General features: G+C 48.9%; 11 protein-coding genes across 11 annotated transcripts; 4 read left to right on the forward strand and 7 right to left on the reverse strand.

Annotated features, from left to right (window-relative positions):
- Window positions 1–1,025: 1,025 nt before the first annotated feature.
- N7516_006767 (SIMPL domain-containing protein) lies at window positions 1,026–1,802 on the forward strand (the record flags this gene model as incomplete). The annotated part of the gene is made up of 1 exon (XM_057219487.1): window positions 1,026–1,802. The coding sequence occupies one exon, from the start codon at window positions 1,026–1,028 to the stop codon at window positions 1,800–1,802; it is 777 nt and encodes a 258-aa protein (XP_057073578.1).
- Window positions 1,803–2,289: 487 nt separating this feature from the next.
- Window positions 2,290–4,290, reverse strand: N7516_006768 (uncharacterized protein; the record flags this gene model as incomplete). The annotated part of the gene is made up of 8 exons (XM_057219488.1): window positions 2,290–2,772; window positions 2,836–3,165; window positions 3,237–3,634; window positions 3,690–3,772; window positions 3,826–3,915; window positions 3,969–3,992; window positions 4,055–4,125; window positions 4,171–4,290. The coding sequence occupies 8 exons, from the start codon at window positions 4,288–4,290 to the stop codon at window positions 2,290–2,292; spliced, it is 1,599 nt and encodes a 532-aa protein (XP_057073579.1).
- A 789-nt stretch (window positions 4,291–5,079) lies between these two features.
- Window positions 5,080–6,332, reverse strand: N7516_006769 (uncharacterized protein; the record flags this gene model as incomplete). The annotated part of the gene is given in 5 exon segments (XM_057219489.1): window positions 5,080–5,394; window positions 5,411–5,519; window positions 5,582–5,724; window positions 5,790–6,014; window positions 6,069–6,332. 5 exon segments carry the CDS (start codon window positions 6,330–6,332, stop codon window positions 5,080–5,082), a joined length of 1,056 nt encoding a protein of 351 aa, XP_057073580.1.
- A 1,324-nt stretch (window positions 6,333–7,656) lies between these two features.
- N7516_006770 (uncharacterized protein) lies at window positions 7,657–8,408 on the forward strand (the record flags this gene model as incomplete). The annotated part of the gene is made up of 2 exons (XM_057219490.1): window positions 7,657–7,752; window positions 7,824–8,408. 2 exons carry the CDS (start codon window positions 7,657–7,659, stop codon window positions 8,406–8,408), a joined length of 681 nt encoding a protein of 226 aa, XP_057073581.1.
- A 508-nt stretch (window positions 8,409–8,916) lies between these two features.
- On the reverse strand, window positions 8,917–10,908 carry N7516_006771 (uncharacterized protein; the record flags this gene model as incomplete). The annotated part of the gene is made up of 6 exons (XM_057219491.1): window positions 8,917–9,379; window positions 9,436–10,003; window positions 10,054–10,360; window positions 10,411–10,551; window positions 10,611–10,647; window positions 10,697–10,908. 6 exons carry the CDS (start codon window positions 10,906–10,908, stop codon window positions 8,917–8,919), a joined length of 1,728 nt encoding a protein of 575 aa, XP_057073582.1.
- A 487-nt stretch (window positions 10,909–11,395) lies between these two features.
- On the reverse strand, window positions 11,396–12,422 carry N7516_006772 (lipase family protein; the record flags this gene model as incomplete). The annotated part of the gene is made up of 3 exons (XM_057219492.1): window positions 11,396–12,065; window positions 12,119–12,287; window positions 12,344–12,422. 3 exons carry the CDS (start codon window positions 12,420–12,422, stop codon window positions 11,396–11,398), a joined length of 918 nt encoding a protein of 305 aa, XP_057073583.1.
- Window positions 12,423–13,329: 907 nt separating this feature from the next.
- N7516_006773 (protein arginine N-methyltransferase) lies at window positions 13,330–16,069 on the reverse strand (the record flags this gene model as incomplete). Its single annotated transcript, XM_057219493.1, has 4 exons — window positions 13,330–13,617; window positions 13,690–15,218; window positions 15,270–15,894; window positions 15,953–16,069. The coding sequence occupies 4 exons, from the start codon at window positions 16,067–16,069 to the stop codon at window positions 13,330–13,332; spliced, it is 2,559 nt and encodes an 852-aa protein (XP_057073584.1).
- Window positions 16,070–16,414: 345 nt separating this feature from the next.
- On the forward strand, window positions 16,415–18,813 carry N7516_006774 (DEAH-box ATP-dependent RNA helicase PRP43; the record flags this gene model as incomplete). The annotated part of the gene is made up of 3 exons (XM_057219494.1): window positions 16,415–16,708; window positions 16,768–18,634; window positions 18,691–18,813. The coding sequence occupies exons 1-3, from the start codon at window positions 16,428–16,430 to the stop codon at window positions 18,811–18,813; spliced, it is 2,271 nt and encodes a 756-aa protein (XP_057073585.1). The 5' UTR covers window positions 16,415–16,427.
- A 438-nt stretch (window positions 18,814–19,251) lies between these two features.
- N7516_006775 (uncharacterized protein) lies at window positions 19,252–21,486 on the reverse strand (the record flags this gene model as incomplete). Its single annotated transcript, XM_057219495.1, has 1 exon — window positions 19,252–21,486. One exon carries the CDS (start codon window positions 21,484–21,486, stop codon window positions 19,252–19,254), a length of 2,235 nt encoding a protein of 744 aa, XP_057073586.1.
- A 296-nt stretch (window positions 21,487–21,782) lies between these two features.
- On the forward strand, window positions 21,783–22,452 carry N7516_006776 (nucleobindin SSP120; the record flags this gene model as incomplete). Its single annotated transcript, XM_057219496.1, has 2 exons — window positions 21,783–21,906; window positions 21,968–22,452. 2 exons carry the CDS (start codon window positions 21,783–21,785, stop codon window positions 22,450–22,452), a joined length of 609 nt encoding a protein of 202 aa, XP_057073587.1.
- A 470-nt stretch (window positions 22,453–22,922) lies between these two features.
- Window positions 22,923–24,486, reverse strand: N7516_006777 (phosphoinositide binding protein ATG18; the record flags this gene model as incomplete). Its single annotated transcript, XM_057219497.1, has 5 exons — window positions 24,424–24,486; window positions 24,201–24,355; window positions 23,977–24,136; window positions 23,032–23,902; window positions 22,923–22,968 (listed from the first exon to the last, which is right to left on the reverse strand). The coding sequence occupies exons 1-5, from the start codon at window positions 24,473–24,475 to the stop codon at window positions 22,923–22,925; spliced, it is 1,284 nt and encodes a 427-aa protein (XP_057073588.1). The 5' UTR covers window positions 24,476–24,486.
- Between the last annotated feature and the right edge of the window lie 944 nt (window positions 24,487–25,430).

The following is a 25,430-nucleotide window of genomic DNA, read 5'->3' on the forward strand; positions in this document are numbered from 1 at the left end:
TTTATCATCTATTATTAGATGTACAAACGACATTCCCGAAACCGTGCTATTGAGCCGCCACAGGGTTGTCACATGACAGGTTTGGGTTGCCGTGAACCGGCTGTGATACCCCTTGCACATGATGTGCCTCTTTGTGTTGGTTTTGGTGCCTCGAAAAGGCAGCCGGGCGAAGCGCCTGCTTGTGCCACCCAACAGCGCCTACCATCGGCGCCTACCGACGAGCTTAGCACACCGCTTCGTTGAAAATTGTAACACTTTATCTGCTTTTTCTTGGTTTTCCGAAGAGGATGTCGAGTGATTTAGATCTCGTTTGTGCTACTACAAACTGAGTACCCTGTAAATGTCTTACGTTGAACCAAAGCCATGGGCTCGCTAATTTTCCAGTTTTTCGAGTAGTCTTGACACTCGAAGCATTGTATTCATAGATCATAGTCCCTCCAGACTTTGCAATTTTTGAGAATGCGTGCTTTAAACTGATTATACGTCAAAGGTAGTAAGTACCCCACAAATAGTCCCCTGCTTCAATTTTGTCAGAAAATAGAAATAAATTGCACAGTGGATTTCTTAGCTGTAATTCTAGTATCCTTTTCGATGTCATACCTCGTGTCAATAGCAGGTTGTGTGAAGGGCGGATCACCCGCACAGGCATCAAATCGAACCTCGGTCCAGATGCGGGAGCCTATATAAGGTTCTTGCTCTAATTCCGTGGTTTCGGTCCACGTGCGAATCTTCAAAGATACCTAGGTAGGCGTCGGTTTGACAGCTCCAAATGATTTGAAGTCCCGGACTAGCAAATGCGGGTGTATCAGCTTCATCGTATATCGAATTCTTTCTATTCTCTTGTATAAGAATGGAAGCAAGACTGCGAGAGAAAAGAAATTCAGTGAAGGCATCAGCGCCCGGAACTCTACGCTCCGGGCCGATCTCTGCCTGGAGCGAATTATCTATTTAAGTGTGCTCCATGTCCAGCTTAACCAAGGGTACAGTTACTCACAAAATCTTAATCTCAACAATTCGAAATTACCATGGGAATACTCAAAATCACTGTCGATGGCTCATCCGTCATCACCCACCGACCCGAACGAGGTGTTTTGAACCTCACAGTGAACGCCAAAGGAAGCACACGCGAAATTGTTTCCCACAAGGTGTCAGAAACTACCAATGAGCTTAACCAGATTTTCAAAGAACTCTCTCCCAAGACAGAGTCTGGAGATCCAACTGCAGATGCGGCTGTGGTGACTTATTCATCTACTTCTCTCCGCACATGGAGCTGGAACATCCAGAATGAACAGAGTCTCTTCAAAGTCCCCGAATACCACGGCAATCTTTCTTTTGTTGCTGTGTTCCGCGACTTTACCAAAATGAGTGAAGTTGCCGGGAAGCTTGTAGCATATCCAGATGTCGACATCAACTCGATAGACTGGGAGCTAACAGCCGCCACCAAAAAAGCACTAAGCTCGGAGTCGCACAAGGAGGCTATCCGCGACGCCATCCAAAAGGCAAATGACTACACCGACGTAATTGCCCGCAAGGTGGCCGTGGTCGAGATACAGCATGGAGGGAATTCCTCTTTTGCCATGTCGGCACGAACTACCCCGGGTCCTTTCGCTGGAGGTGGAGGGGGCCTCTTTGGTGGTGGGCCATCCTTTGGACAGCCATCTGGAGGAGCCTCAGGTTCAGGTCTCTTTGGTGCTGCTGCTAACCATACCCCTCCTCCCGCTGCACCGTTCGATCTCACCCCACAGGAGATTCAATATACTAGTTCCGTGCAGGTCAGATTTGAGTCAGACCCGAATGAATGAACCGCAATGTTATGCTGTGCGTCAAAGTATGGTAACACAACACCTTCTCTTTCGCGCCTCTGTCATTTCGGTATTGTGCCACTTCGATCAGTGCTTTTCAGAATATGCCGCCTGCACCAGATTCTATGTACGCTTCTCTGCTTCCAACTATATTCGGATTTTATATAGTGTCGCCTGATGCATTGCCGATACACATATTTCTCCGAGAACGACAACGTCTATCTCCATAGAAGGTGACATTTGTTATAAACCATAAAGCTTCCGTGTTTGAATTTCAATGATAACCTCGGCCCTTTTCTTAGATAGTAAACATATTCGAAAGTGCATATTCGACATTCGGAACTTGCTCAATAAACTCCATAGTCAATATCCAGGCAGGCAAACGTCTATTCATTACATGAGCCGATGTTATTATAGATCCCCAAGCAAATTAAGTGTATCTAGCCCTAGACTCTCACAAAACACCTCCATGCCAGTAGGCACCTTTTTACAGGGTACGCTCCATGATAGGTCCATCATAGACCTTTCTCGCACGAGCATAGTAGTAGAAAAGACTGAGCATGATGGTACCCATCGTCCCAACGACACTAAAGTTCATAGTTTGAACAGTGACCACCCAAGACGGTGGCCAAAAGCTAAAGAAGACAGCAATGGTCATATAAATCAAAGCCCAGGTATTGATAAGAATACCGAAAATTCCTGGCACATGGAATGGGCCCCAGACGAGCTTCGCGCCGGCGGTGTTGATGATAGCGGAATCGCTACTGCGAACAGAGCTGATCCCGCCCGTGCAACGACGCCAGAGAAGAAGACCCCCAACCACCATGTACGACAGGTAGAGACCGGAGATCGACATGGAGCAGAGATCGTTGAAGGCGACCGAGGAGCCAATGTTGATGAGCGCGAGGAGACATGCAATCACGGATGTCATCAAAACGGAGTATAAGGGGACGGCAGAGCGCTCGGTGACCTGTGGTTTCACGATTAGACCAAAGATCCTGATCAGGGGGTTGGTGTTAGAAGAGCAACTTACCTGGCTCCACAATCGCCAGCCCGGAATTCCACGGTCTCTAGCGAAGGACCAGAACTGGCGCGATGTGGACGCCAACATGCCGACTGATGTGGTGGCGCCCATGGTGGTAACGATCGAGCCCATCATTGCTGTTCCAGCTATGGATCCTGTCGCCTCCAAAAAGATTGCCAGGAAGGGGTACCCAGTGGGTGATTCCAGGGCGGATCCAAGATCCCCGCTACAGAACAGCATGGCAATCAACATGCCGAAACCTAAGGATCCATTGATCAAGACACTTAGCATGATCGAAGTTGGGACGGCGACGGCGGCGTTTGTGATTTCTTCTGACATCTAAAGAGTTTTAATTCGGATTAGTCCTCGCCTCGATGTTCGAGTAGTTCTCAGGAGACGAATCGACGCACATGAACCGCGGCATCACCACCGGCAAACGCAAAGATGCAGCCAACCATTCCTACAAAGAATGACAGTCCTTGGGACGGGAACTCCCCCATGTTGAGAAACTGGGTAAAGACCTCCTTGGAGGTTCCATGATCGGCCATGTAAGTTAAGGGGATGAGAATGGCGAAGAAGCCAAGAATGTGGAGGATCAAGATCATGCCCTCAAATCGAGGAAGCACTTTGCCGCCAACACTGTTTATGGCGACCGAAAATGCCACAACCGCCCAGAATATAAGCGTTCCATGCCAGTTTTGGGGCTCATATTTACTGTTCGTGAGCACGACCAGGCCTTGAATCAAGGTGCCGACCAAATAGCATGAGGTTGCAAACGTGGCTTGCCACCCGATAACTGTAAGCCAACCTGTGAAATGTATTAGCTTTTTATTTTTGGATGGCTCCAGAGATCGTGTACCCACCTGTCAGGTAGCTCATGAGTTTCATGCACGATCGCGGTGCTAGCATGGATGTCCAATGATACTGGCCTCCAGATGTCGGTGCCCTATTTGACCGGTTAGTTTTTGATAAATATGACAGAGACAATGTGTTCCGTACATTGATGCCAACTCCGATAGAACCACAAAGGTACCTGCGACACCAGCCCAAACAAAAAGGAAGCCATAAACGGCTCCAGCTGGACCTCCACTGTGTAACTTCTGTTAGTACTGCGGGGTTGATCACTTCTTCACGTCTCTTACTTTTGGTATGCTTGCAAGAATAACCTATATCACAGTCGTCAGGTAACGCTTTCTTCAGCTTATTTCTTATCGCCAAGAGCACTTACACGACAATTCCCTCCCAGGTAATCAGAATTGTACAACTGAAACCCAGCATTGACATCAACCCGAAATTGCGCTGTTATTGTTAACCCATATCTCTCAAATAGCATTTAAAACATACTTTCAAGACAGGACGTTTTCCCATGCGCGCGAGATTGACATCATCCAGCTCGTTCCTTGATAATTGGCCAATCTCCTCTCCTCCCGCCGAAGACATTTGCTTCGAAAATTGAGACCGCATAATGGAGGAGTGCTTGCCGACAAGAAAACAAGAACTAAAATCGAAATACTAAAGAAGAATAATCACATTATACATTATATCACAGAAGTTCCAGGGGCCAAAGAAAAAAAGAGTTGAAATTAGTGGGGGGGACACGATTAAGCGCTAATACAGCAAGGGCAGGGATATGGACAACTAGAAATGTCTATCGATATTGCCAAGCAGTAATTGCCAAGCAGTACGGAGGGATTTATACTGTTATTCTGTCTCACTTTCAACATTTCCAAGGATTCTAAGTTTTACAAAAGAACAGACACTACTCCTTATAAGGTTGCAGTATAAGCAACGATTCTAATAACATTTATGTGATCCCTTATAACTATAGACTCAATAGTACACATACAAGTAGTATAATATCTAACATATACAACTGAAATTGAAATTGACATTGAAATTAGTATATACCTTTAAGAAGGCCATTTCCAATGAGAGAGTTACTTAGTCGCCCGTACAGGGGTTGAGAGCTGAGGAACTTGGGCATTGTCATGAATCATGGTGGATCATATTATAAGGCCAATCTTACCAGGAGCCCTAGTCATAAGACCGAACGGTAAAGGTGTAAATCTCCGAGTGGCAGAGTGAAAACCGACTAATTAATTAAGTTTGTATATACACTACTCCATTTATATTGTAGTGGATCTTCGGCACACACGCCGTACCCCTACAGAAGATTGTCATTCGTGGAAGACTACGGGAAAATCCTAATTTCTCGACTAAGTGGACCGAAAAGCATCCTTTTGAAACATTGAATCAATTTGGCAATCCTTCAGTCACCGTCCACGTCCGTGTCTCCATAATCATATTAGACCGACTGGATTGGCTTTCGGCATCCTCATCTGGAGCGGAGGTCACCATCGTCTGATTATTCGCTTCGTTCCCTTCGTGGGGCACTGAAACTAATTCATGAGTCTCACTTCGAGTATCCGCAGTGCGACGGAAGGTTTTCAATGTGGTCATGCCATATGTCTTGTGTTTGCTGCCGTAATTGTTGGAGCTCGTCAACCCCAATCCCATTCCCGATGACTGGAGACTATCCAAGAAAGGCTTGAACTGGGGGGGAGCAGGCTGTGACGATACTCACGGTTTGAGCCACTTGAGTAGAAATCGCGACGGCCCAGGAATCATAGGTGAAATCGCCCCTAGCGGTTTGCCTGGCGTAAACGAGTTGGAAAATAATCGAGATAATTACGCTGCGAGTACCATCTTTGTTAGTGGATGATTCTCTCAAACGGAGTCTGGTCTTGACACCTACATGACTCGGATCAAGAATACACTGGACAACCCAGCCTTTCTGCTGAAATCGGTCTGGATACGAACGATAACCAACAGCGCTTGGCCTATTATTCCGCCCTCTGACAAGATGTTTGTGATGCCAAGATACTTCCACCACGCACTCTGGTACATGATCAGCTGTCAGCCATTTCTCTAATGAAGGAGGGACCAGCCACTCAGCCACTCACTCGATCGAAACATGTCCCTTGTAGATAATTCCAGATCTGTGGTATATTACATTGAAATATCGCCGTAAGAATACTGGCAATAGTCCACAGCCCAATAAATATTCCCAACACGAGGGCGAAGCGACGATCCAAGGATGCGGGAGTCAAGTTGCGAACGAAGACCAACAGCGATAGTTTGGAGAAGCAAATGCTGGCGATGAATAGGATGGTTGCGGAGTATTCAGCCTTGGGTTTGATCCATTAGCAATGGTTGAATCAAAAGGCGATACTCATCCATACCTTCAAGATGATTTCAATTTTGTGTTCGGATAGCATTTCAACATGCTGTCCAAGTCCATTGCCTGTGGCCACCGAGACGGCAATTGACTGCGCGATGCAGAATACCACAGATGCGGTTGCAAGGCCATCGTCAAATGTCCACTTCCGGAAAATGAAATATTTGGTCCCTAGACGAGTCAATACGCTCAGAATAGTCGTCACCAGCATGAACCAGGTCAAGACATTGATAGCAGGAGTCCAGGTGTTTTTCAACTCTGGGGGCATGGCGACGGAATCCAAGAGGAAGAATGCACAACGAAAAAGGCTCGAGCCATACGAATCTGGGTACTTGGGCAGTCATCGAATGTGTAATACCCTTAGCTCTACCTAAGGATTTTTGTGGGAACCGCCGGATCCAACAAGGCCTCGTAGATCATGATACAAAACTCAATCCACATGCAGTTAATCAAAGGTCCTTGAAAATGTTAGTTATATTGCACCAGTAGGGTTGCAGTAGGGCATAACGGGGCATAGCAGGGCATACAGAGCATTGTATAGCAGGGGTGGGGTGTTAAAAAGTTGGATTGCCACGAGGCCACGTTATTCGTGTGGAAACTGAATCACTCTCCACTTCAATGTGAACCCTGCCGATCAAATTGCGTAAGTCCAATTAGGATAAATTCAAAACTTAATGAATTTCTTAGCCCCTGTTATATGGTCCATGCAATCTGTCTGGAACTAGTGTGTTTCTTGGCTCCGGTCTGAGTTCATAGGGACCCTCAATAGGGGACACAAAAATTACTCGATAATATGTGTCGATTATGCGACCTGGAGATGTCTTGAAATATAGGGAAATAATAGGAGTGGTAGAGAGGAGGAGAGGAGGGGTCGATTATATAGTAAAATGGCTTTAACGCCGAGAAATATGTATAGACTAGGTGCTAAACCAGGTTGGTAAACCAGGTTGGTAAAATAGGTGACTATGTTGTAGGTAGTTGTTGCAAGGTGTCACATGACCTTGCATGTTTGCTCCCAGCTACTTGGTCCCCACAACAGTAGTTTAGATAGTTCTTCTCTTCTTCTCCTCTCTGCGCAATAGACAGTTTCCAGTTCCACCTGTATCTTCTGTCTAAGATTAGTAAACCTGGTTAGTAAACAAGGTCCTGAACTAGGGTGCTAAGCAGGTGCTAAGCAGGTGCTAAACAGGTGCTTAACAGGTGCTAAATAGGTGCTAAACAGGTGCTAAACAGGTACTAAGCAGGTACTAAAGTAGGCCAGCTAACGCTAAGCAACAGAAGTTAGGGATCCGAGGAGCGCTAAAGCTCCCTGGTATTGCTGATATGGATAGAGAGAGAGAGAGTGGATTAGAACTTGTCAAAGATGAACAAACTGCAGTTTCACCTGATCGTCAGTTGCTCGTCGGTTTTGCTGATTTCCAACCCGTTTGCCAGCGTTCCCTTACCTTAACCTGTGTTCCCTTGTTCTCTTCCTGATCGCTTCTCATCTTCTTTTCGATCGAATCCATATCTTCTCATTTATCCTCATCGCACCTTCATCAATATCATTATTATCATCGCATTCATCGCCCCGCTTACTAACGACAAACAAAATGTCGTCCCCTGCCAAGCTGGACTCCCAGCTTGCTGAGCTGAAGCCGGCAGAGGCTAGACTTCTCCTCTGTTCTACCGTGTGCAGCGATGGCAAGGTCAGTTTCCCAGCATACCCTCTACATTCTTAGCCCAGTCCAGTCAAGATCTAATACCATTCACCTGATAGATCGACTTCAAGAAGCTCGCCGCCATGACTGCCATGAAGAAGAATTCTGCTAATACCAACTACTTGCGTGCCAAGAAACACCTGGAGCAGATCATGAACGGAAATCCCCTGTCTCCCACCCAAGCTGCCGGTTCCCAGTCTGAACAAGACGGTGACGCTGGTGCACCTGACGCTGATGCACCTGGCGCTGATGCACCCAAGGCTGGCCGTTCTGGCAAGCGCGGTGCGGCCAAAGACGCCTCGACCAAGAACTCTGAGCCTGCCAAGCGTCGCAAGACTGAGTCCAAGCCTGAGTCCAAGACTGTTTCTGAACCGGCCAAGACCAAGCCTGAGTCCAAGACCAAGCCTGAGTCCAAGACCAAGCCTGAGTCCAAGACCAAGCCTGAGTCCAAGACCAAGCCTGAGTCCAAGACCAAGCCTGAGTCCAAGACCAAGCCTGAGTCCAAGACCAAGCCTGAGTCCAAGACCAAGCCTGAGTCCAAGACCAAGCCTGAGTCCAAGACTGTCTCTGGACTGGCCAAGTCCACTCAGACAAAGGACACCGCTGAGACTTCCACTGCCGGCACTGCTGCCCAGACTAAGTAGATCGCTATCTACTTCAGTCGTCGCTACATCAGCGATATGGTCTCATGCCGGGAACCTGGGAGAGGATGGAATGAATCATACGGAGGAATGAATTAACGGAGGAATCAATCAACGGAGGAATCAATCAACGGAGGAATTAATCATACGGAATCATACGGAATCATACGGAATCATACGGAATCATACGGAATCATACGGAATCATACGGAATCATACGGAATCATACGGAATCATACGGAATCATACGGAATCATACGGAATCATACGGAATCATACGGAATCAATCATATGGAATCATACGAAATCATACGGAATTAATCAACGGAGGAATTAAATATGGAATTTTTTTACTGCGGACGCACGTCAATGTGCTTGGACATGGAAAGGATGGCTTAACCATACCAATTTTTTTTCTAATCTGAACTTTCAAATGAACCACAATCACAAACAAAGACAGTTGCATCATAAATATACTAGACGTAAGAACAAACAACCTTCGCTTCGTAGACTAGTCATACATGTTCTGTTTCTCAATTAGTTCTCTGTGCTCGTGTCTGCGTAGTCGGATCGACGACGAGGTAGATGGGTTCGGTCCGTTGAGAGTTGTGTTGTAGGTCGCACTTCTATCAAGCACTTCCAGAACCACGGTACTGTTACCCTCCCGGTACTCGCTTGTTGGTGTTCCATGGGTTCTGTAACCACCGCGTGACTTCAAGTGTTGCTTGCCTGTCGCAATATCCTTTCTCGTGACCACTCTCTCAAACATCTCCAACGAAGCCAAGGGCTGGTAGAAAGGTACTTCGTGGCCAGACTCGTAAATTCGTACAAAGCTGAACAAGTCACTTTGACGAACTTGTCCGTGAACAACGCCATCCGAAGTGGTGATGTTCACAAAGCCTGCGTGTTCGTAACCTTTGGCATTGATCTCTTCAGCGATAACTTGTCCACCAAGCCAGTTGCAGTTGAAGTCACTGTAACTCAAATTAGCACAGTCTAGTTGGTCATCTCATGACATGGAAGGACTCACGCATCTCCGAAATACAGCAAAACCTGTACTCCAGCTTCCAGCAACTTCCTCACACTCTCAATTGTTCCGGACTCACGGTCGTCATCGCCGGTGCTTCCAAAGGCATTACTCACAGTCCCGGAAGACTCTGAGAAGTTCTGGTACGCTCCAATAGCGGTTTGAACCTTGGGGCTGTTGAGGTAATCGACGTAGAACTCATATGGGAACGGATCGGGTGTCAACTCTCGCATGTCATACTCATCGCGCCCAGAGTAAATGCCAAATAACGACTCAACCTTCGAAGCACAGAAGTTGTCTGCCGCAGAGCAAATGTCATTACGACCGGTCGCATAACATTCTAGAGTCTGATCAACGCAGTTTCCTTCTCCATAAAGGTTGTTGTACCATTCAGCCTGGACAGACTCGTTGTATGGGTTGAAGTCGTATGTGTTTCCAGGGAAAATGGAGAAATTGTAGTAGGCCTGGTATTGAATCAGGGGATCAAACCAGCCATTTCCAATCAGGACGTTCTCAAGATCAATCTTGATCGATCCGTGAGGTTTCTTGGCGTTCTGTTCAATGAAGTATTCTGCTCTAAAGTCAGTGCTTGTTGCATTCAAGAGCGTTTGGGGTCTTTACCGTTGAAAACTGGGCCGTAGTGTCCTCCATAACTCTCGGTCGCGAAGTTAAAGCCATTTCGCGAGTACTGTGGGAAAGCTCCCATGAATCCTTGTAGTGTCTTCCACATATTCGGAGCCGCATTTGCAGTTGTATTGGGGACCAGGGCAACGTCCGGTTTGGAGTATGTGCCGCATGTCCCAAGCTCCTGGGCGTAGTCAGGGCACTCCTCGCTGGGCAACTGGATGATATTGCCATCGCTATCCTCGTAGGCTGGAATGGGGGCTGTGTAGGATAATCCAACTGTGGCAGGCTGGTCCACGAAGAGCTAGGGAGAGTTGAGTTGGAGTGACAGCAAACAAAGGAATGCAAACTTACCATATTGCTGACATTACTCCACGAATACGGGTTGTTAAATACATTACCGTCTGGATCAACTCCGCAAGGCCCTAATTCCTGGAATAGTCCAATCATCGAAGATGATCCTGGGCCTCCATTGATCCAGACTGTAAGTGGTGCCTTATTGAATGTCAGTCCATTTTGTAGTTGTAGATTCTCGAATGTCAGAGGGGACATACATCTTTAGGATCTCCGTTTCTCGCCTCAAAGAACCACCTACGCTAGTTAGTCGTTCCCTAAGCCCATCTCTTTCGGGAATACTCACCAGAAAATGTGCTCCTCTTTACCAACATCAGCGTAACCAGAATAACTCTTCACATTAGGATCTTGTTCACAGATTCCAGCAGGCACTTCTTTGTATCGCACATCGATCCCAGCATGTCCTTTCTTAGTGATCAAGTCACCAGGCGCATGCACAAATTGTGCCGCGGCAGAATGCGCCAGCACTGCCAACAAAATCTTGGTGTACAGCACCATTTTCAATTGAGATCCTCAATTCAACTGGAGGTTCAAGTCATATCTTTATATCGTTCATTCCAGATAACCCCGCTCGGCTGAGGATATCCACTTTATATTGCTCGAATCGAACTGGAAGACCAAAAACTACTAAGATCGCCCAACTTGGTCTTTTCGGTCTAACCCCCCGACGGATCTCCGACTGGGATGTCCCCTGAGGCCCGGAACTGACCGAATTGTACGAATTGCTTATCAGGCACTTGATCTGTGTGTTGCGAATCGGAAACCGATTTTTGGCACTTCTGGCACTTCTGGCACTTGTGACACATTTGGCACTTGTTCTTCGAGCCCCTTGCCTCGATCTACGGCACAATCTCTACCTTCTATCTTGTCCCTGCATGGTCGGAAACTGTATGTGTCATTATTCTTTATACATATGAACGTCGGCTCAGCTATTATAAAGTCTATTAAACAAAAAAAAAAAAAACCAAGGGGACCTGTTCTAAAATTAAATCCTCTTGAGTGGCAGCCCAGGGCCCTTGCCATCATCAACCTTCACAAAGTACCAGACGTGCGCCTCAAAGTCCGTCAGCAACGGCAGGCCAGTTCCGGTGTTTCCATCAAAAGAGACATCTCCGTCAATAACCTTGATATCAGAAGTGCTAACAGTGGCATTGTTAGGCGAGGTGATCCAATATTCAGGGCTGACGTGAACATAGCCCATAGACAACAAGGGCAGCTTGGGGACAGGATCCTTGGTGTGAGTGAAGCGGTAGTTGTTGCCCTGCGCCGTGATATACTTGGCCAAAGCCGCGTTGGCCACGCGAGGCGAGGCATAGGCGTACAACTTAGCCGATGGGTAGCCCTTGCCCCGGAGATCAGCGGCAGCAAGCGTTGCGATGGCAGCACCCAGGCTGTGGCCCACTACGACCACCTCGTAGTCGGGGTTCTGTGCAACGACTTCCTTCAGTTCTTTGATGATGTCGTCACGGACTAGCTTCCAGGAGCTCCAGAAGCCAAGCTCGGCCAGACACCCATCACAGAGACCAGGGTTTGTGTGTACGAATGTGACATCAGCGACCCAGTTGCGCACAGAGTAAGACCCACGGAAGGCGAGAACAATCGCCGAGTTGGTGTGGTCGACTGCAATGTAGCCGGCAGTATCTGTGATAGTGGAGCTGTGCGTGGGTAAGTATATTGTCTGGGTTATTTTATGGTGGGATTCACTTACTCGGAGAAGTCATAGGATACAGTCGCACCGATTGCCTCCACTTCGGGGCAGTTGCCCTTTGAACAACTGAGCTTGTCGCCCACTTCAGCAGTGTAGGCCACTTCATAGTATGACGCGGCGGCATACTGGACCCAGAATTCGAACTGGTCCAGTTCGCTGGTTGAAACATCTAACCATGTGTGAGTAATGTGGTCAGGTTACACTAGGCAACCTTGTGTGATATACCTCGGGACTGCAGCTTGCCGGGGAGGGCATGGCCCAACGAAGCCACTGCGGATAGAGCTGTGAAGAAAGAGAGACGCATGATGGCTGAGGGTCAATGACAGAAGCTGATTGAGACTGGAGACATCACTGGGCCGGGGGAAATCCCTAGCTTTATATGATCGATTGCACCCCACGGTTCTATTCAGGTACGATGTAAGGTCCCTGGATCGGCTCCACAACTGCGTCAGCCCATTTTTTTCCTTCTTTTTTGCGTCGGAGGACCCACGGCGTAAAATGAAAACCTATAGTACTTACGGAGTACTCCGTACTATGATGAGGGATATCGACACAGTTCAGCCCACGGGGGATACTCCGAATTCATATAATGATCGTCAAAGTAGTATACAACATAGATCACATCCGGGGGATGTGGTGCCGAGAAACGAAGAGCGCTCCAATCGTCTTGGCTATCAGCTCCAACGTACAGGGCATTGGTGGAGCTGAGGTATTGTCTCATTCCGGTCAACCCGGTAACTTTGGGAGTCAGCCAATATCGAACCCGAGGTCGCGTGGACTCCGAGTACGGAGTTTATTGTACTCCGCGTAATGATAGACATGTGGCTTGTGTATGTTGTAGTCACATGAAAATATCCTGCCGGAAGCTTGACCTACTCGGCCCGAACTTGGCAAAGAAATATTGTGTGATCGTTCCAAGGTTGGTTGCCAAGTACGTAACCCTCCTCCCGTATACCCGGGGAGTCTTCTTGGCAAGAACTAGGGACTGTGCACGGAGTACATAGGGCTCCTGCTAGAACGCATAGGGTTAGGGCTTCTTGGCATTTCCCTGCTCGCGTGACTACTCTTGGCGGTCCTGGACGGCAGAATTCAACAACCCTATTTTCAATCTTTTGCCTCACATTCAGGTGTCTGTCTAACTAGCAATCGTAGTACACCCAGTCTTGTGTTGTCATAATTAACAACTTTGATTCAACTCTGGCTTCTGGATTTCACATTAAACAGCCATCCTTGATGCTAGAGTGCAGATCGCTCATCCCCACTCGCACCCGGCGATAGCCAGTGCGGTGGGTCTTCTTGGCAGAATTTTCCTTCGTTTTCAGGCTTTCCACGCTGGGAGACCCGGCCTGCGCATAGCTGATAGGAGTGGGTTTGGTGGATGCTGTAGTAGGTTCAAGGGCATAAACTTCAACCATCCATTCATACCAGACCTTGCGGTCGTCGGTTTGACGGTACATCGTGGCAACGATCTCGCCGTTTTCGGGAACACTAAGAGGGGTCTGGAGACAAATGTCAGTATGATGGAAGGGAAAAGACACGATAAAAGTAGGTAGATATTTCCGGAAACTAACCTTCAAGGGGAAGTAAATGGGGAACCAGCTGATCATGCTTGCGCTCTTGGCATCCATGGTTACTGGGTTGGTAGACAACTCCACATCACCGTAAAGCACCGTTTCAAAGTAGCCGGCCAACCCGTGGCACACGCCTCTGTTCTGGGAAGGGAAGGCCAGACGTGTTTGACGCACATTGTGAGCGTTCGAGATAGTCGACTGCATGGGGGACTGAGGAGGAATGTGTCGGTTCGGGTGAGAGAAAGACCATGCGGTCTGCACAAAGGGAGGAGGGAATTCAGTAGTAGAAAATGATGCCGACGGGGTGGATGCCCGGTTTCCATTGTTGAGGGTGGAGCTTTCACCACTGGCAGGCGTATCCATTGTGGAGAGGAAGTCAATAGCATGAAGCATCACGACGTATGGGGTCTCCGGGGCGGCCGGGTTGGACACCGTTTGGTGCACAATATCGGCGTGCAGTTTGGGAGCGGAAACCGGAGTGAAATGTGCCGAATATGAGGCTGGAATGGAAATGCCGTGGACAGGGTTTATCACGTCGTTCACACCATCCAGACATTCTGGGGAAAGCTCATTGTCCGCGAAGGAGCCTAATAGCTCCGAGACAATGATATCAACATGGGTGTGGCGCATAGCCGAACCTTGGGTTTCAAAATTCTCAGATGGCCCATTCTGGCCCTTCTGCGAGTCGAGTAACGAGCTCTCAATGCCCAGGGATTCGCCCACATGGCCTGTGGCAGCTGTAGTCGGCTGCTGTCGGACCAGAGGTCCTTTCCAGCTTCGCATGTCTGACTGGACCAAAGTGACCTTACCATCCCAGATTGTGTCGTTGTGTCGCTGTAACAACACAAATGCGTTCTGGTTCTTCTCCACGGCCCAGAGATCAATCTCCACTCCAGCGTCTGCGCTGGCCTTCAATGCGCGAGTGACCAGCGGGCCACGGCCAGCTCCCACAACCGCGAGAATGACTTTCCCGTCCGGGTGGGACGTGGCCTTCTTCTGATCGGCCCAGTCTCTCAATGCCTTGCAGATCGCCTTCTCATACCACTCATATTTGATGGGGTCCTTTTCAAATACTTCATATGTAATACTCTCCAGATTAACTGTTAGGGGCTGTAGAGGTGCTTGCAAATAGTCCTGGTAGCCCACACCGAACCTCTCAATCGCTGTCCGCGGGGGCTGGCGCTGCTGCAGGTTGCGGATATATGAGAGGTGTGGAGTGGGGTCGAAGTGCTTCTTGCCAGCCTGCGACAGACTTGGGTAGTCAGACCCAGATAGCGAGGCCTGGTTGGTATCAGGGTCTTCGGTATTTTCAAGTCCAGGAATAGGACCAACGCCACATAGTATAATCCATGGCGCAGTTCGAAGACGCATCATCTTCGCAATCAAGCCTTGGTGGGATTTGGACAAGACTGGGTATCCTTTCTGATTCTTGAGGAATGTCGAGCCATCAATCATTAGCAAACGCACTGGTTCCGAATGCCACCGGGATTGCACAAACAGAGACGGCAGCTGCTTCGGTAGAGAAAGGGCTGTGCTTTAGATTAGCTTTGGGGCCATTGAAAGGATGGGCTAGCTCATACCAACGAACAGTCTTGTGTGGTATTTGCAAGACTTTCTAATTGAATCCCAAGCATCCCAGCTTCCAAACGGATCAACCTTGAGTCGCTCTCCCTCATCTGGCGCCAGGTATTCTGCCCGAGCAAGCGGGGCCAAGTCGCCCATGGTATCAACTTCAACCTCCGGGTTGTCAACCATCTGCTGCCAAATGTTGAATTGGATGTAGGGACCAAGATTTAAGGCATCTTGAATTGCGCGGGCATAGTATATGACACCCTCAGAGTGCAAGGTACCGTGGTGCAACTTGGGGCCAGGAATCAAAAGATATCCAATTCCGCAAAACGCAGCGTAGGCAACTTCCAACATCAGAACTTGCCGGGACAAGTCCGCAATCAACGGGTCGGGTGAGCATAAATCAATCCAGCTACTGGTCACACCGACCAATTGACTGGTTGCATCATTCGGGGTGAGATACGAATCTGCCTTCGAGAGCGGCGGAACCACCATAAGCCTGGTGTTCTGGGTAGTAGCCATGGTTCCAACAGCATCATAAGTTGGGGACTCCAGATTGGCCAAGTAAGACGACAATAGGCCAAGAACCCGTGAGTGGAAATGAGAAGTCGTGATGGGGACAGTCATCATATCATACTATCAAATCAAATTAGCATTTATGAAGGTAATGTTACAGTCGGGAGAAAGAACGAACATTACTCTCATGTACGTTTTGGATGACCCGAGGCGTCACAGTGACCAGTCGGTTGTGCTCATGGTGCCCAACGCAGAAAGCTGGCCCTGGATCCTCTGAAGGATTATAGCTCTCCATGTTGACTGGGAGGTCTGGCGCAATGGTGGGGGTAGTCTGGAACTAGGGATATAGATAAAAGCTCGTTACGAGCAATGGAGGAGTTAATAAACTTGATATCTGGCAGTCCTATCCGAAGAAGCCACGTTCATCAGACGAACTGGCACACAGAAGTCCAGACAAAAACACACAGAGCATCAACAAGCTCGAAGATTATCGATCCCTTTGTGGAGAGCGGCAGAATAGACTGGCGGTGAGTCTGATAGGCAGCTGTGGCGCTCGGCCGACCTACCTATCTCATAATTTTTTTCTTCGGTATCTCAGCTTCTTCTCTCCGCCGAGTTTGCCCTTCAACACTCTCTCCCCTCTCACCTCCACCATGGCTGGTAATCGATCTGACTCCGAAGGTGGTGCGCGAGCGAAGCGCCAGAAGATGGACGCTGGGGACCCAAAGAACAACCCCTACCTCGCGCACATGTACGAGAACAACAATGGCTCCGACAACTCGGCCCTGGCCAAGTTCAAGCGACACCAGACAACTGCAGCGCTGGCGAAAAAGGCCGAAGATGGCGATATCAACCCTTTCACTGGCCGACCTTTTTCCAGCAAATACTTCTCAATCCTGAAGACCCGTCGCGATCTGCCCGTCCACACGCAACGGTGAGTGCTGCCCGACAGCCATTCTGGGAGAAAGATTATTTACTGACCACTTTATTCAGTGATGAGTTCCTACAACTCTACCAACAGTCCCAGATTCTTGTTTTCGTTGGTGAGACTGGTTCCGGAAAGACTACGCAGATCCCGCAATTCGTCCTCTACGATGACCTCCCCCAAACTCAGGGCAAAATGGTCGCTTGTACACAGCCTCGACGAGTGGCTGCCATGTCCGTCGCCCAACGTGTGGCGGCTGAGATGGATGTTAAGCTTGGAGAGGAAGTTGGTTACAGCATCCGTTTCGAAGATATGACCGGCCCGAAAACCATCATGAAGTACATGACTGATGGTATGCTTCTTCGCGAGGCTATGAACGATCCTAATCTGTCCCGTTACAGCACAATCATGCTTGACGAGGCTCACGAGAGAACTATGGCAACAGATATCCTGATGGGTCTCTTGAAGGAAGTTGTGGTGCGTCGGCCTGACTTGAAGATTATTATCATGTCGGCTACTCTAGATGCGCAAAAGTTCCAGCGCTACTTCATGGATGCACCCCTTCTCGCAGTCCCCGGTCGTACCCACCCTGTCGAGATCTTCTACACCCCCGAACCCGAGCAAGATTACGTTGAGGCCGCAGTTCGGACAGTGCTTCAAATCCACGCCACCGAAGGTGAGGGAGATATTCTTCTGTTCTTGACTGGTGAGGAAGAGATTGAGGATGCTTCACGGAAAATCGCGCTCGAGGGAGATGAGATGGTCCGTGAGGCAGACGCTGGACCTATCAAGGTCTATCCTTTGTACGGTAGTCTTCCTCCTCACATGCAACAGCGCATCTTCGACCCTGCACCACCCCCACGCCGCCCAGGCGGCCGCCCCGGGCGCAAGGTCATCGTGTCGACCAACATCGCCGAAACATCTCTTACCATCGATGGTATCGTGTACGTTGTGGATCCCGGATTCTCCAAGCAAAAGATTTACAACCCCCGCATTCGTGTCGAGTCACTCCTCGTTTCTCCCATCTCCAAGGCGTCCGCGCAGCAGCGAGCTGGTCGTGCCGGTCGTACACGTCCCGGAAAGTGTTTCCGCCTTTACACTGAGGGCGCATTCAAGAAGGAATTGATCGAGTCGACTTACCCTGAGATCCTGCGGTCAAACTTGTCCTCAACAGTTCTTGAGCTAAAGAAGCTTGGTGTTGATGATCTGGTCCACTTCGATTTGATGGACCCGCCTGCGCCAGAGACTCTGATGAGAGCATTGGAAGAACTGAACTATTTGGCCTGTCTGGACGATGATGGAAACCTTACTCAGCTAGGTCGTCTGGCTTCCGACTTCCCTCTCGACCCTGCCCTTGCTGTTATGTTGATCAGCTCTCCCGAATTCTACTGCTCTAATGAAATTCTTTCCATCACCGCCCTTCTGTCTGTACCCCAGGTCTTCGTTCGTCCTCCTGCCCAGCGCAAGCGTGCCGACGAGATGAAGAACCTGTTTGCCCACCCCGACGGAGACCACTTGACAATGCTCAACGTCTACCACGCATACCGAAGCAATGAAGCCCAGGAAAACCCCAAACAGTGGTGCCACGACCACTTCCTTTCCCAGCGTGCTCTTCAATCCGCCGATAACGTCCGCTCCCAGCTGCTCCGCATCATGGAACGCCAGGATCTTGATATGATCTCCACCGACTTCGAGGACAAGAAGTACTACGAGAACATCCGCCGTGCCCTTTGCGCCGGTTTCTTCATGCAGGTCGCGAAGAAGGACACAGGTGGCAAGAGCCAATACCTTACCATCAAGGACAACCAGAATGTTCTCCTGCACCCCTCCACCGTCTTGGCTCACGAGGCCGAGTGGGTCTTGTACAACGAATTCGTTCTCACAAGCAAGAACTACATCCGTACTGTCACTGCGGTCAAGCCCGAATGGCTCTTGGTATGTTCCCCATTCCTCTCTTATACTCAGTATACAATTTACTAACTGTTTTCCAGGATATCGCCCCTACATACTATGACATCAACAGCTTCCCCAAGGGTGACATCCGCTCTGCCCTTACTCGGGCTGCTGATCGTCTCGTTCGCAAGGAGAAGATGCGCACCGAGAAGTATCGTTAGACCATTTGTTTTCTGTTCAGCCTAGAATTTACGCATGATACGCTTGTTTGTCGCACTGCTTCCTTCCCATCACGATGTCCATATTTTGAATAGAACCTTTGCTTTCATCCTCTTCTATGCCATACCATACTTACTCCCCGGATAAACTTTCTCGGTCGTTTCCTACGACCGGCCTATCAAGACCTGCAAAATTTGAGAGAATACCAATATATTCGAAAGGCTCAGGCCCGGTCTACAAGAACGAGGAAATATTCTTCCAAAAATCAATTGTATTCACAGCCAACGCCTTTGGACTGTTTAATACATTCAGGGCTGCTTGCCCAAGGCCTTCGTGTATGCTCTATTGGAAACAAATGTAGTCATTTAATATACAAAAAAAAATCTCCTTCGTCTTCAGTCCGGAGACGGACAGTCAATGTCCATGCCTTAATCGGCATCTCAGCTGGCGAATAACGCGGGCTCAACAACAGGAGCTGTGCTTTCCACGGATGGTTGATCTGCATTGGTTTCTCGCCGCCGATTTCGCTTACTTGGTTTCCGTGAAGATGAAGATGAAGCTTGGGGTCTGGCAAGGCTGATCCTAGTGGAAGTTCTAGTGAAATTGCAAGCTGATGGAGGTGCGGCGGCTTGCGGGTTCTTGAGAGGTGTGTTGGTTTCGGATGATGAAGGGAGGGGTTCTTCGGTGGTGGAAGTGTGGGAGGAGGCTTTCGTGGAGTCTGAGATGTGGTGTTTGCGAAGCTCATAGATAAGTTCGCGGAGTTGGGCAACCTCGCCCTTAAGTGTGGAAATGTCCTCATTTACCGTGCTGCCAACAGGTGTTTGTCCCTGCCTGGGGGCAGGCGCTCGGCCACGTCCAAGAGCTGTGAAAAGAGCATTGTCTGCATGCTGACCGGCTAGTTTGGCATTGCGTCGGGCGAAAGTATTCTCTGCCGGCACCTCAATTTGGCTTAGGTATTCCCCGAAGGTGTTTCCAAAGTCATAACACTTCTGCCACAAGGGGCGGTCAATGTTCTCCTTTGGTGTTTGCTTAGCAGCCTTATGCCACCGCTTGGGATCAGCATGAACAAAAGGTCCCGAGTCCGACTGGCGTGATAAAAGACTTGGGTCAAAGCCACTGTGCACGGCAGCTCTCACCAATGCATCCGATGCATCTAGTCGGTCACAGGAGTCGCACAGGCCGACCATTCGGCCAAGCAATCTCTCGACTGAGTCGAGACGGTGGTCTGTTGATGACAAAAGGTAGGTGACAGCTCGTTTCAAAACGTTCGCACCCTTATCCCAGTCCCGTCGGAGGCTGTAGAATCGCAGGTAGGTGAACAGAGTTTCCCAACTATCAAAGAAACCCCCGCCCCGTGCAGCTTGAAGCCAAGCGTCGGCTCGATCGGGCTGGTCGAAACGTAATGCGGCGCCTATCAAGGCGGCATAGATCACTGGATTGCTGCTGTTTAAAGATGGAACTATGAGGTCCATACCGTTGACCGTTCGGTGCTTGTAAACCCCCCTGCTCCCTAAGTTGACGGAGTAGCCTTCTCCGCCAAGCATTTTCAAGAACAAATCGAAATCCTTGAGATTTTTCGATTTTCTGAAGAAGGTGATGATTGTGATTACAAGCGAAGGGTTGAGGAAGAACCGGTTTGGCAATAATGTTCGCAGGAGCAGCTCGACCAGGTCATTTTGGCGGGTCTGGCCAAATGCCCTGATCATGAGCCGGAAAGCTGTTGGTCGATCCGGGTCCCTCGAGCTCAAGATGTTGTTGGATATCCGCAGAAGCAGTTCCTGTAAAGACATCTGCTGGCTCGTGTAGATGTGGATGTCGTTGGTGAGTTCGGCATCAAGGGCCTCACGCTCTCTTTGCATCTCGCCCAATTGACTCGCAGCGTAGTCCTGCGTAATATCACTGTATGTGGCATGTCTGTTTGTTTTCAAGGTATTCATTCGATGACGAAGATTATTCAGCTCCTCCAGGAGCTGCGAGACGTTTACCTGGGGAGTCTCGAAATCCGCCGCGTAGTTCATTGAGACGCCGGAGTAACGATGTGCGATAGCAGGTCGTAACAAAATCCGGATAGCAAATTGCCTTAAAGCAAGTTTCTGAATAGCCTTCAGACGAAGATCATCCTCCAAAACCCAGCTAGGTAATGTCTCCTGCGGAAGGAAGATCTCGCTCTCATCCTGCTCATCAATTGTGTGTTCGTCATCCTCGGCCGGTTGGTTTTCCACCGCCCGAGCGCCGATCGCGCTCAACCGTGTTCTTTCTGTGTGGAAGGCCCTTATTCTGTTGAATCTAGCTGGAGATTGAATTCCAGGAGGGAAGCGAGCAATCGTGCCGAATCCCCCGGCTTGTATTAGGCGATTGAGTCCTCGTGTTTCTCTTCGTGATTGTAATGACGCCAGAATGCGCTCCTCTTCGTCCACCAACTCGCTCACTTCGGCCTTGACCGCGGCAATCTTTTCGTCCCAATCATGTCGACGGCGATCCTTCACGCTCGCATCGGCAATAGCAGCAGCGGCGAAAATACTACCGTAAAGTGCGGTAACGGAGTTTCCAATTCGAAGTCGTCTCTTGCTAGAAGTTGCTGCCCGCGAAGTTACCCCGTTGGCAGTAGTGCTCAAACACCCGACACAGCGGCAGGATGACTGTTTCGAAACAGCACGGGACCACAAACCCTGCATTCTCAGGGCATTGCTATCGCGCGATGTGTTCCAAAAGGTAATATGGCAAACAAATGATCAATTGGACTCCTCCCGGAGCCCCGTCGCGAGTAGGGGTATGGAAATAGATGGGGTAACATGCAATGGAGCAACCTTGGAAAAAAGGTTGCAATTCCGCAAATGCTCGGGTGATTGGTGCAAACATTGCAAACGAGCTAAGACCCCCATATCTCCTGGACACCATTGAACGTTCAAGAGCTGTAGATCTGTCTGCTGTTTTTGTTTTCTTGAACGAATCTCTTTTGTTACGATATACAATGGTCACTAAACTGTTCGGTTTAGCCGCCGGGCTTCTTGCGTTGAGCGGACTTGCCAATGCCCATGGCTCGCATTCGAATGACGAAGCTCCCTCAGATGATTGGGCCACGAGACACATGATAGGTAAGACACGGTGGTGATGTGTCAATGAAGAAGTTGACGTTACTAAAGTTGTAATATCTAGAGGAACACCACATTGGATCTTTTGACCCGACCTCATTCTTCATCCTGCACGATTACGATTCCTCAGGGACATGGACACACGACGAAGTCCGCAAGACATACGGCCTCAACGACGAATCCAATGCAGCTGTCAGTGAAGTCAAGAAGCGAGATGCTGTGCTTGCAGTGTTTGAGCTCTTCGACACTGGAAACACTGGGTTTATTGACCGGGAAGACTGGCTGGCAGGACTCGCTGCTGGTAAACGGCTACCCGATCTCGGTTACGGCCCCGGACACCATGGTGACCTTGAATATGAGTACGAGATCCATCACTTTGAGAAGTATCACGGCGATGATACAACAGAGGAGGACTTGACCCACCCCGAGGATATTGAGCATTTCCGCAAGCATGACGAGGAGGAGGATGCTGCTATTGCCCTCGAAAAGCTAGAGCAGATCCAAGTTGTCGTTGGCAATATTCCTCAGAAGTTCCGCCGGAATTTTTAGCTACTGAACTCACAGTTCCAATGCTTCTTTTCTATGTACATATGCGCTTACACATATCGGGTTTCATCAATTTGAGCCTCATGGTTCATCTGCCACATCCCCCTCTAACTTGCGATATTCAAGATCGTCCTGCATATAATGCTTCCAATAGGAAATTTATGAGAAGCTAAAGCAGCTGTTTAAAGCCTTGGGTTTGGAAGCAGCGGATATAACGATAAATAGCCAGCCATGAAATGTAGCAGACCCGCCAATACACCATGTACGAAATGAAAACTGATAACTAAAACGCCGGGGGATAGTATTGAGACGCTAAAAGCTCAAAAAGAGAGGGATGATTCATGGCCAAAGGCGGAATTCGGCACCAATGCCGGACACGGAAACAATGGGAAAGAGACTTTGGGAAAACAAGGAATTGCTAAGGGTATAATTATCCCTTAATTACTTTGATTTGTCTTCCAAGAGCTTTTATCTCAGTACTCCGTGGTGTAGCCCAGCCTATCGGTTGAATCAACAACTCTGTGGCATAAGTGTTAGCATTGGACTTAGCCGGTCTAGCTTGAGAAGGGTTTCCAAACTTACGAGTATTGTTTCGTCAAAGTCCCTTCTCCGCCCTTCGATAGATCGATATTGAACACGTAGAAGTTGCCATCACTAGTGACAACCATGACTTGAGGAGTGTTGCTACTCATGGCAACCACACTCCTCAGCGGCCCGAGGCCTGCGTTCCCGCCAGGGCCGGAGTTCGGCCGCGGCAATTTGATCCAAGCAAAGTCACGCGCTGGCTCCCACATCTCACTGACTCCCTTGGGAAGATATCCACCCATTCTGGCGGCAACTGCGCCGCCGACGTTTTGAGAGGTCCGGCGAAGCATCCCCATCAAAGTGCCGTTGTGCTTCCGCAAGGAAGAATCCGACCCAGCATCGCCGCTCGTCTCGTCCTCCTCGGGTGAATATCCATAGGTATTTGGAGGAGATCCATGGTCCCGACCTGGAGGAGAATGCGACGAAGATCCATCTGACGAGGGTCCTTGCTGGGTCAACTTGAAGATGTGGACGGTCTCGGTGGACGAAGAGACACATAAGAGTGTAGATGTGGTGTTGAAGGACATGCTGTAGATTCGTGATGGCATGGAGCCACGTCGGAACTGGTACAGCTTGTGGCCATCTGGAACCGAGAAAATGCGGATGATGGTTCCTTTATCTGAGGCAGTAGCAAGTAGAGTCCCATCGCCATTCAGCGCAATGAGCGCCAGAGGAGAGCGATGGGCTTCGATGACGTTGATAGCTTCTAGCTTTACAGCATCAAATATTAGAACATCCCCGGTGGTAGGAGATACATGTGTTGTTCCAGGGGGCGCATGCGCTGGTGTGTTTGCGCCTGCAGGGGCTTTTTGCGGAAGAGGGTATGCCATGTAACAATTCTCTGAAGATGGCGCAAGGGCACATATTGCTATTGATTTGTCAGAACCGGACCTAAAACTGTTTGAAAAGAAGGAAAGAAAAACAGGCGCAAGAGCTCTGTACCGTTGGGGTTTGGTGAAGTATCGATGGTGGACAGAAGCTTCATGGTCTGAATATCATAAAGATAGATCTGATCCTCCAGGACAATAACAAGTCGCTTGCGATTCAGTTTCACTGCGAGGACTGTTGTTGGAAATGTTAATTCACATATTGTGCATTGTCTCTATTCCAAATATTAGTTCAACATCTGTATGAGGTGTGAGTCCAAAATGATCTGAGATAGGTACCTTGGTGTTTTGAATCTGCAAGCGTCTAGGTGATAAAATAAGGGCTACAAGAGAGGTTGAGAATAGCATCTCAATGACAGCGATATTCCCCTCTTTAGCTTCATAGCTCTTGGCAAATGGTTCAGTCGTGAAGATCTGAAACCCCTTAGATGTTGCTATCAATGCAAGTCAGTGGATGTCCACCCATAAAACAGAAAGAAACAGTTCCGGCAAGAGAACTCACCCACAGCCAGATAGCTATAGTCCTGGTTAAATGTCACGAAATTCATGGCCATTTTTGGGAAGGTTCAGGATTGTGAGTGGAATCAATAAGATTGATACAAGGCAACTCTCGGAGGTCGGAGATACCCCGCTTAGGGCGAGATTGAGAGGGAGCCGAACCAGCAACTCTTTGCCTGTCACTGGCCACTGCGTACCATATCTTGGACTTCAGAACAAAGCGATATGCTGCAAAGGCGAGGATGTGGAGAAGAAAGGATATGATATCCGCGAAGTCTTTGGTCGTCGCAAGCGAGAGGTTTGCGCCTGGGCCACACCTTGATTGCCCACCGCCTACGGATTTCCCTTATCAACAATCGCCTGTTCGTTTTCTTTTACTTCACTCTCTACCTAGGCAGTTGGTTTTGGCAGGTTTTCACGCAAGGATTGGTTAGGATGATAATGAGAGGTATTTCATTCTCATGGAGCGTTGAGAGTTGCTTGAGCTGTGTGCACTTTGGCCACTGGCTCCTTGCTTCTACAAGTATCCTCACCCCCAACATAAATGACGTAGAGATCGTCTACCGTGATCTTAAGCCCCACTCATTTTGATGTTTTGTCAATTCGAAGCAATATCTGTCTATCGTGAACTCTGCACATGAGTTGTGTATATGTGCTGTAGCAGATATATTACAGCAATTAGAGCAAATCCCATCGGGTGAACTCTCCCTAAGCTCGATACATATCCTGTGCATAGTAAGTCAGCTGTGGAAGGATATAAATGGTAATGAGATAGGCCTCGTTGTCGTATTAGGACTCCCAGCTTGTGGATGTCCATCATAAGAAGTAAATGACCTATACCAATGCCGACTAGTATGAGCTTCGACAAATTAACACTCTTAACAAGAGGACCACCCTTTTTAAATGTGTAGTTATTCTTTGTTTTAAGAGAGCCGTGATGTCCACCATCCTCAGTGTGTGGTGACTGGCTGCCCAATGAAGAAATAAAAAAAGCTTGATAATGTTAATTTT

The sequence above is a fragment of the Penicillium verrucosum genome (assembly GCF_028828655.1).
Source record: "Penicillium verrucosum strain IBT 35672 chromosome Unknown utg000002l_segment0_segment0, whole genome shotgun sequence".
Classification (NCBI taxonomy): domain Eukaryota; kingdom Fungi; phylum Ascomycota; class Eurotiomycetes; order Eurotiales; family Aspergillaceae; genus Penicillium; species Penicillium verrucosum.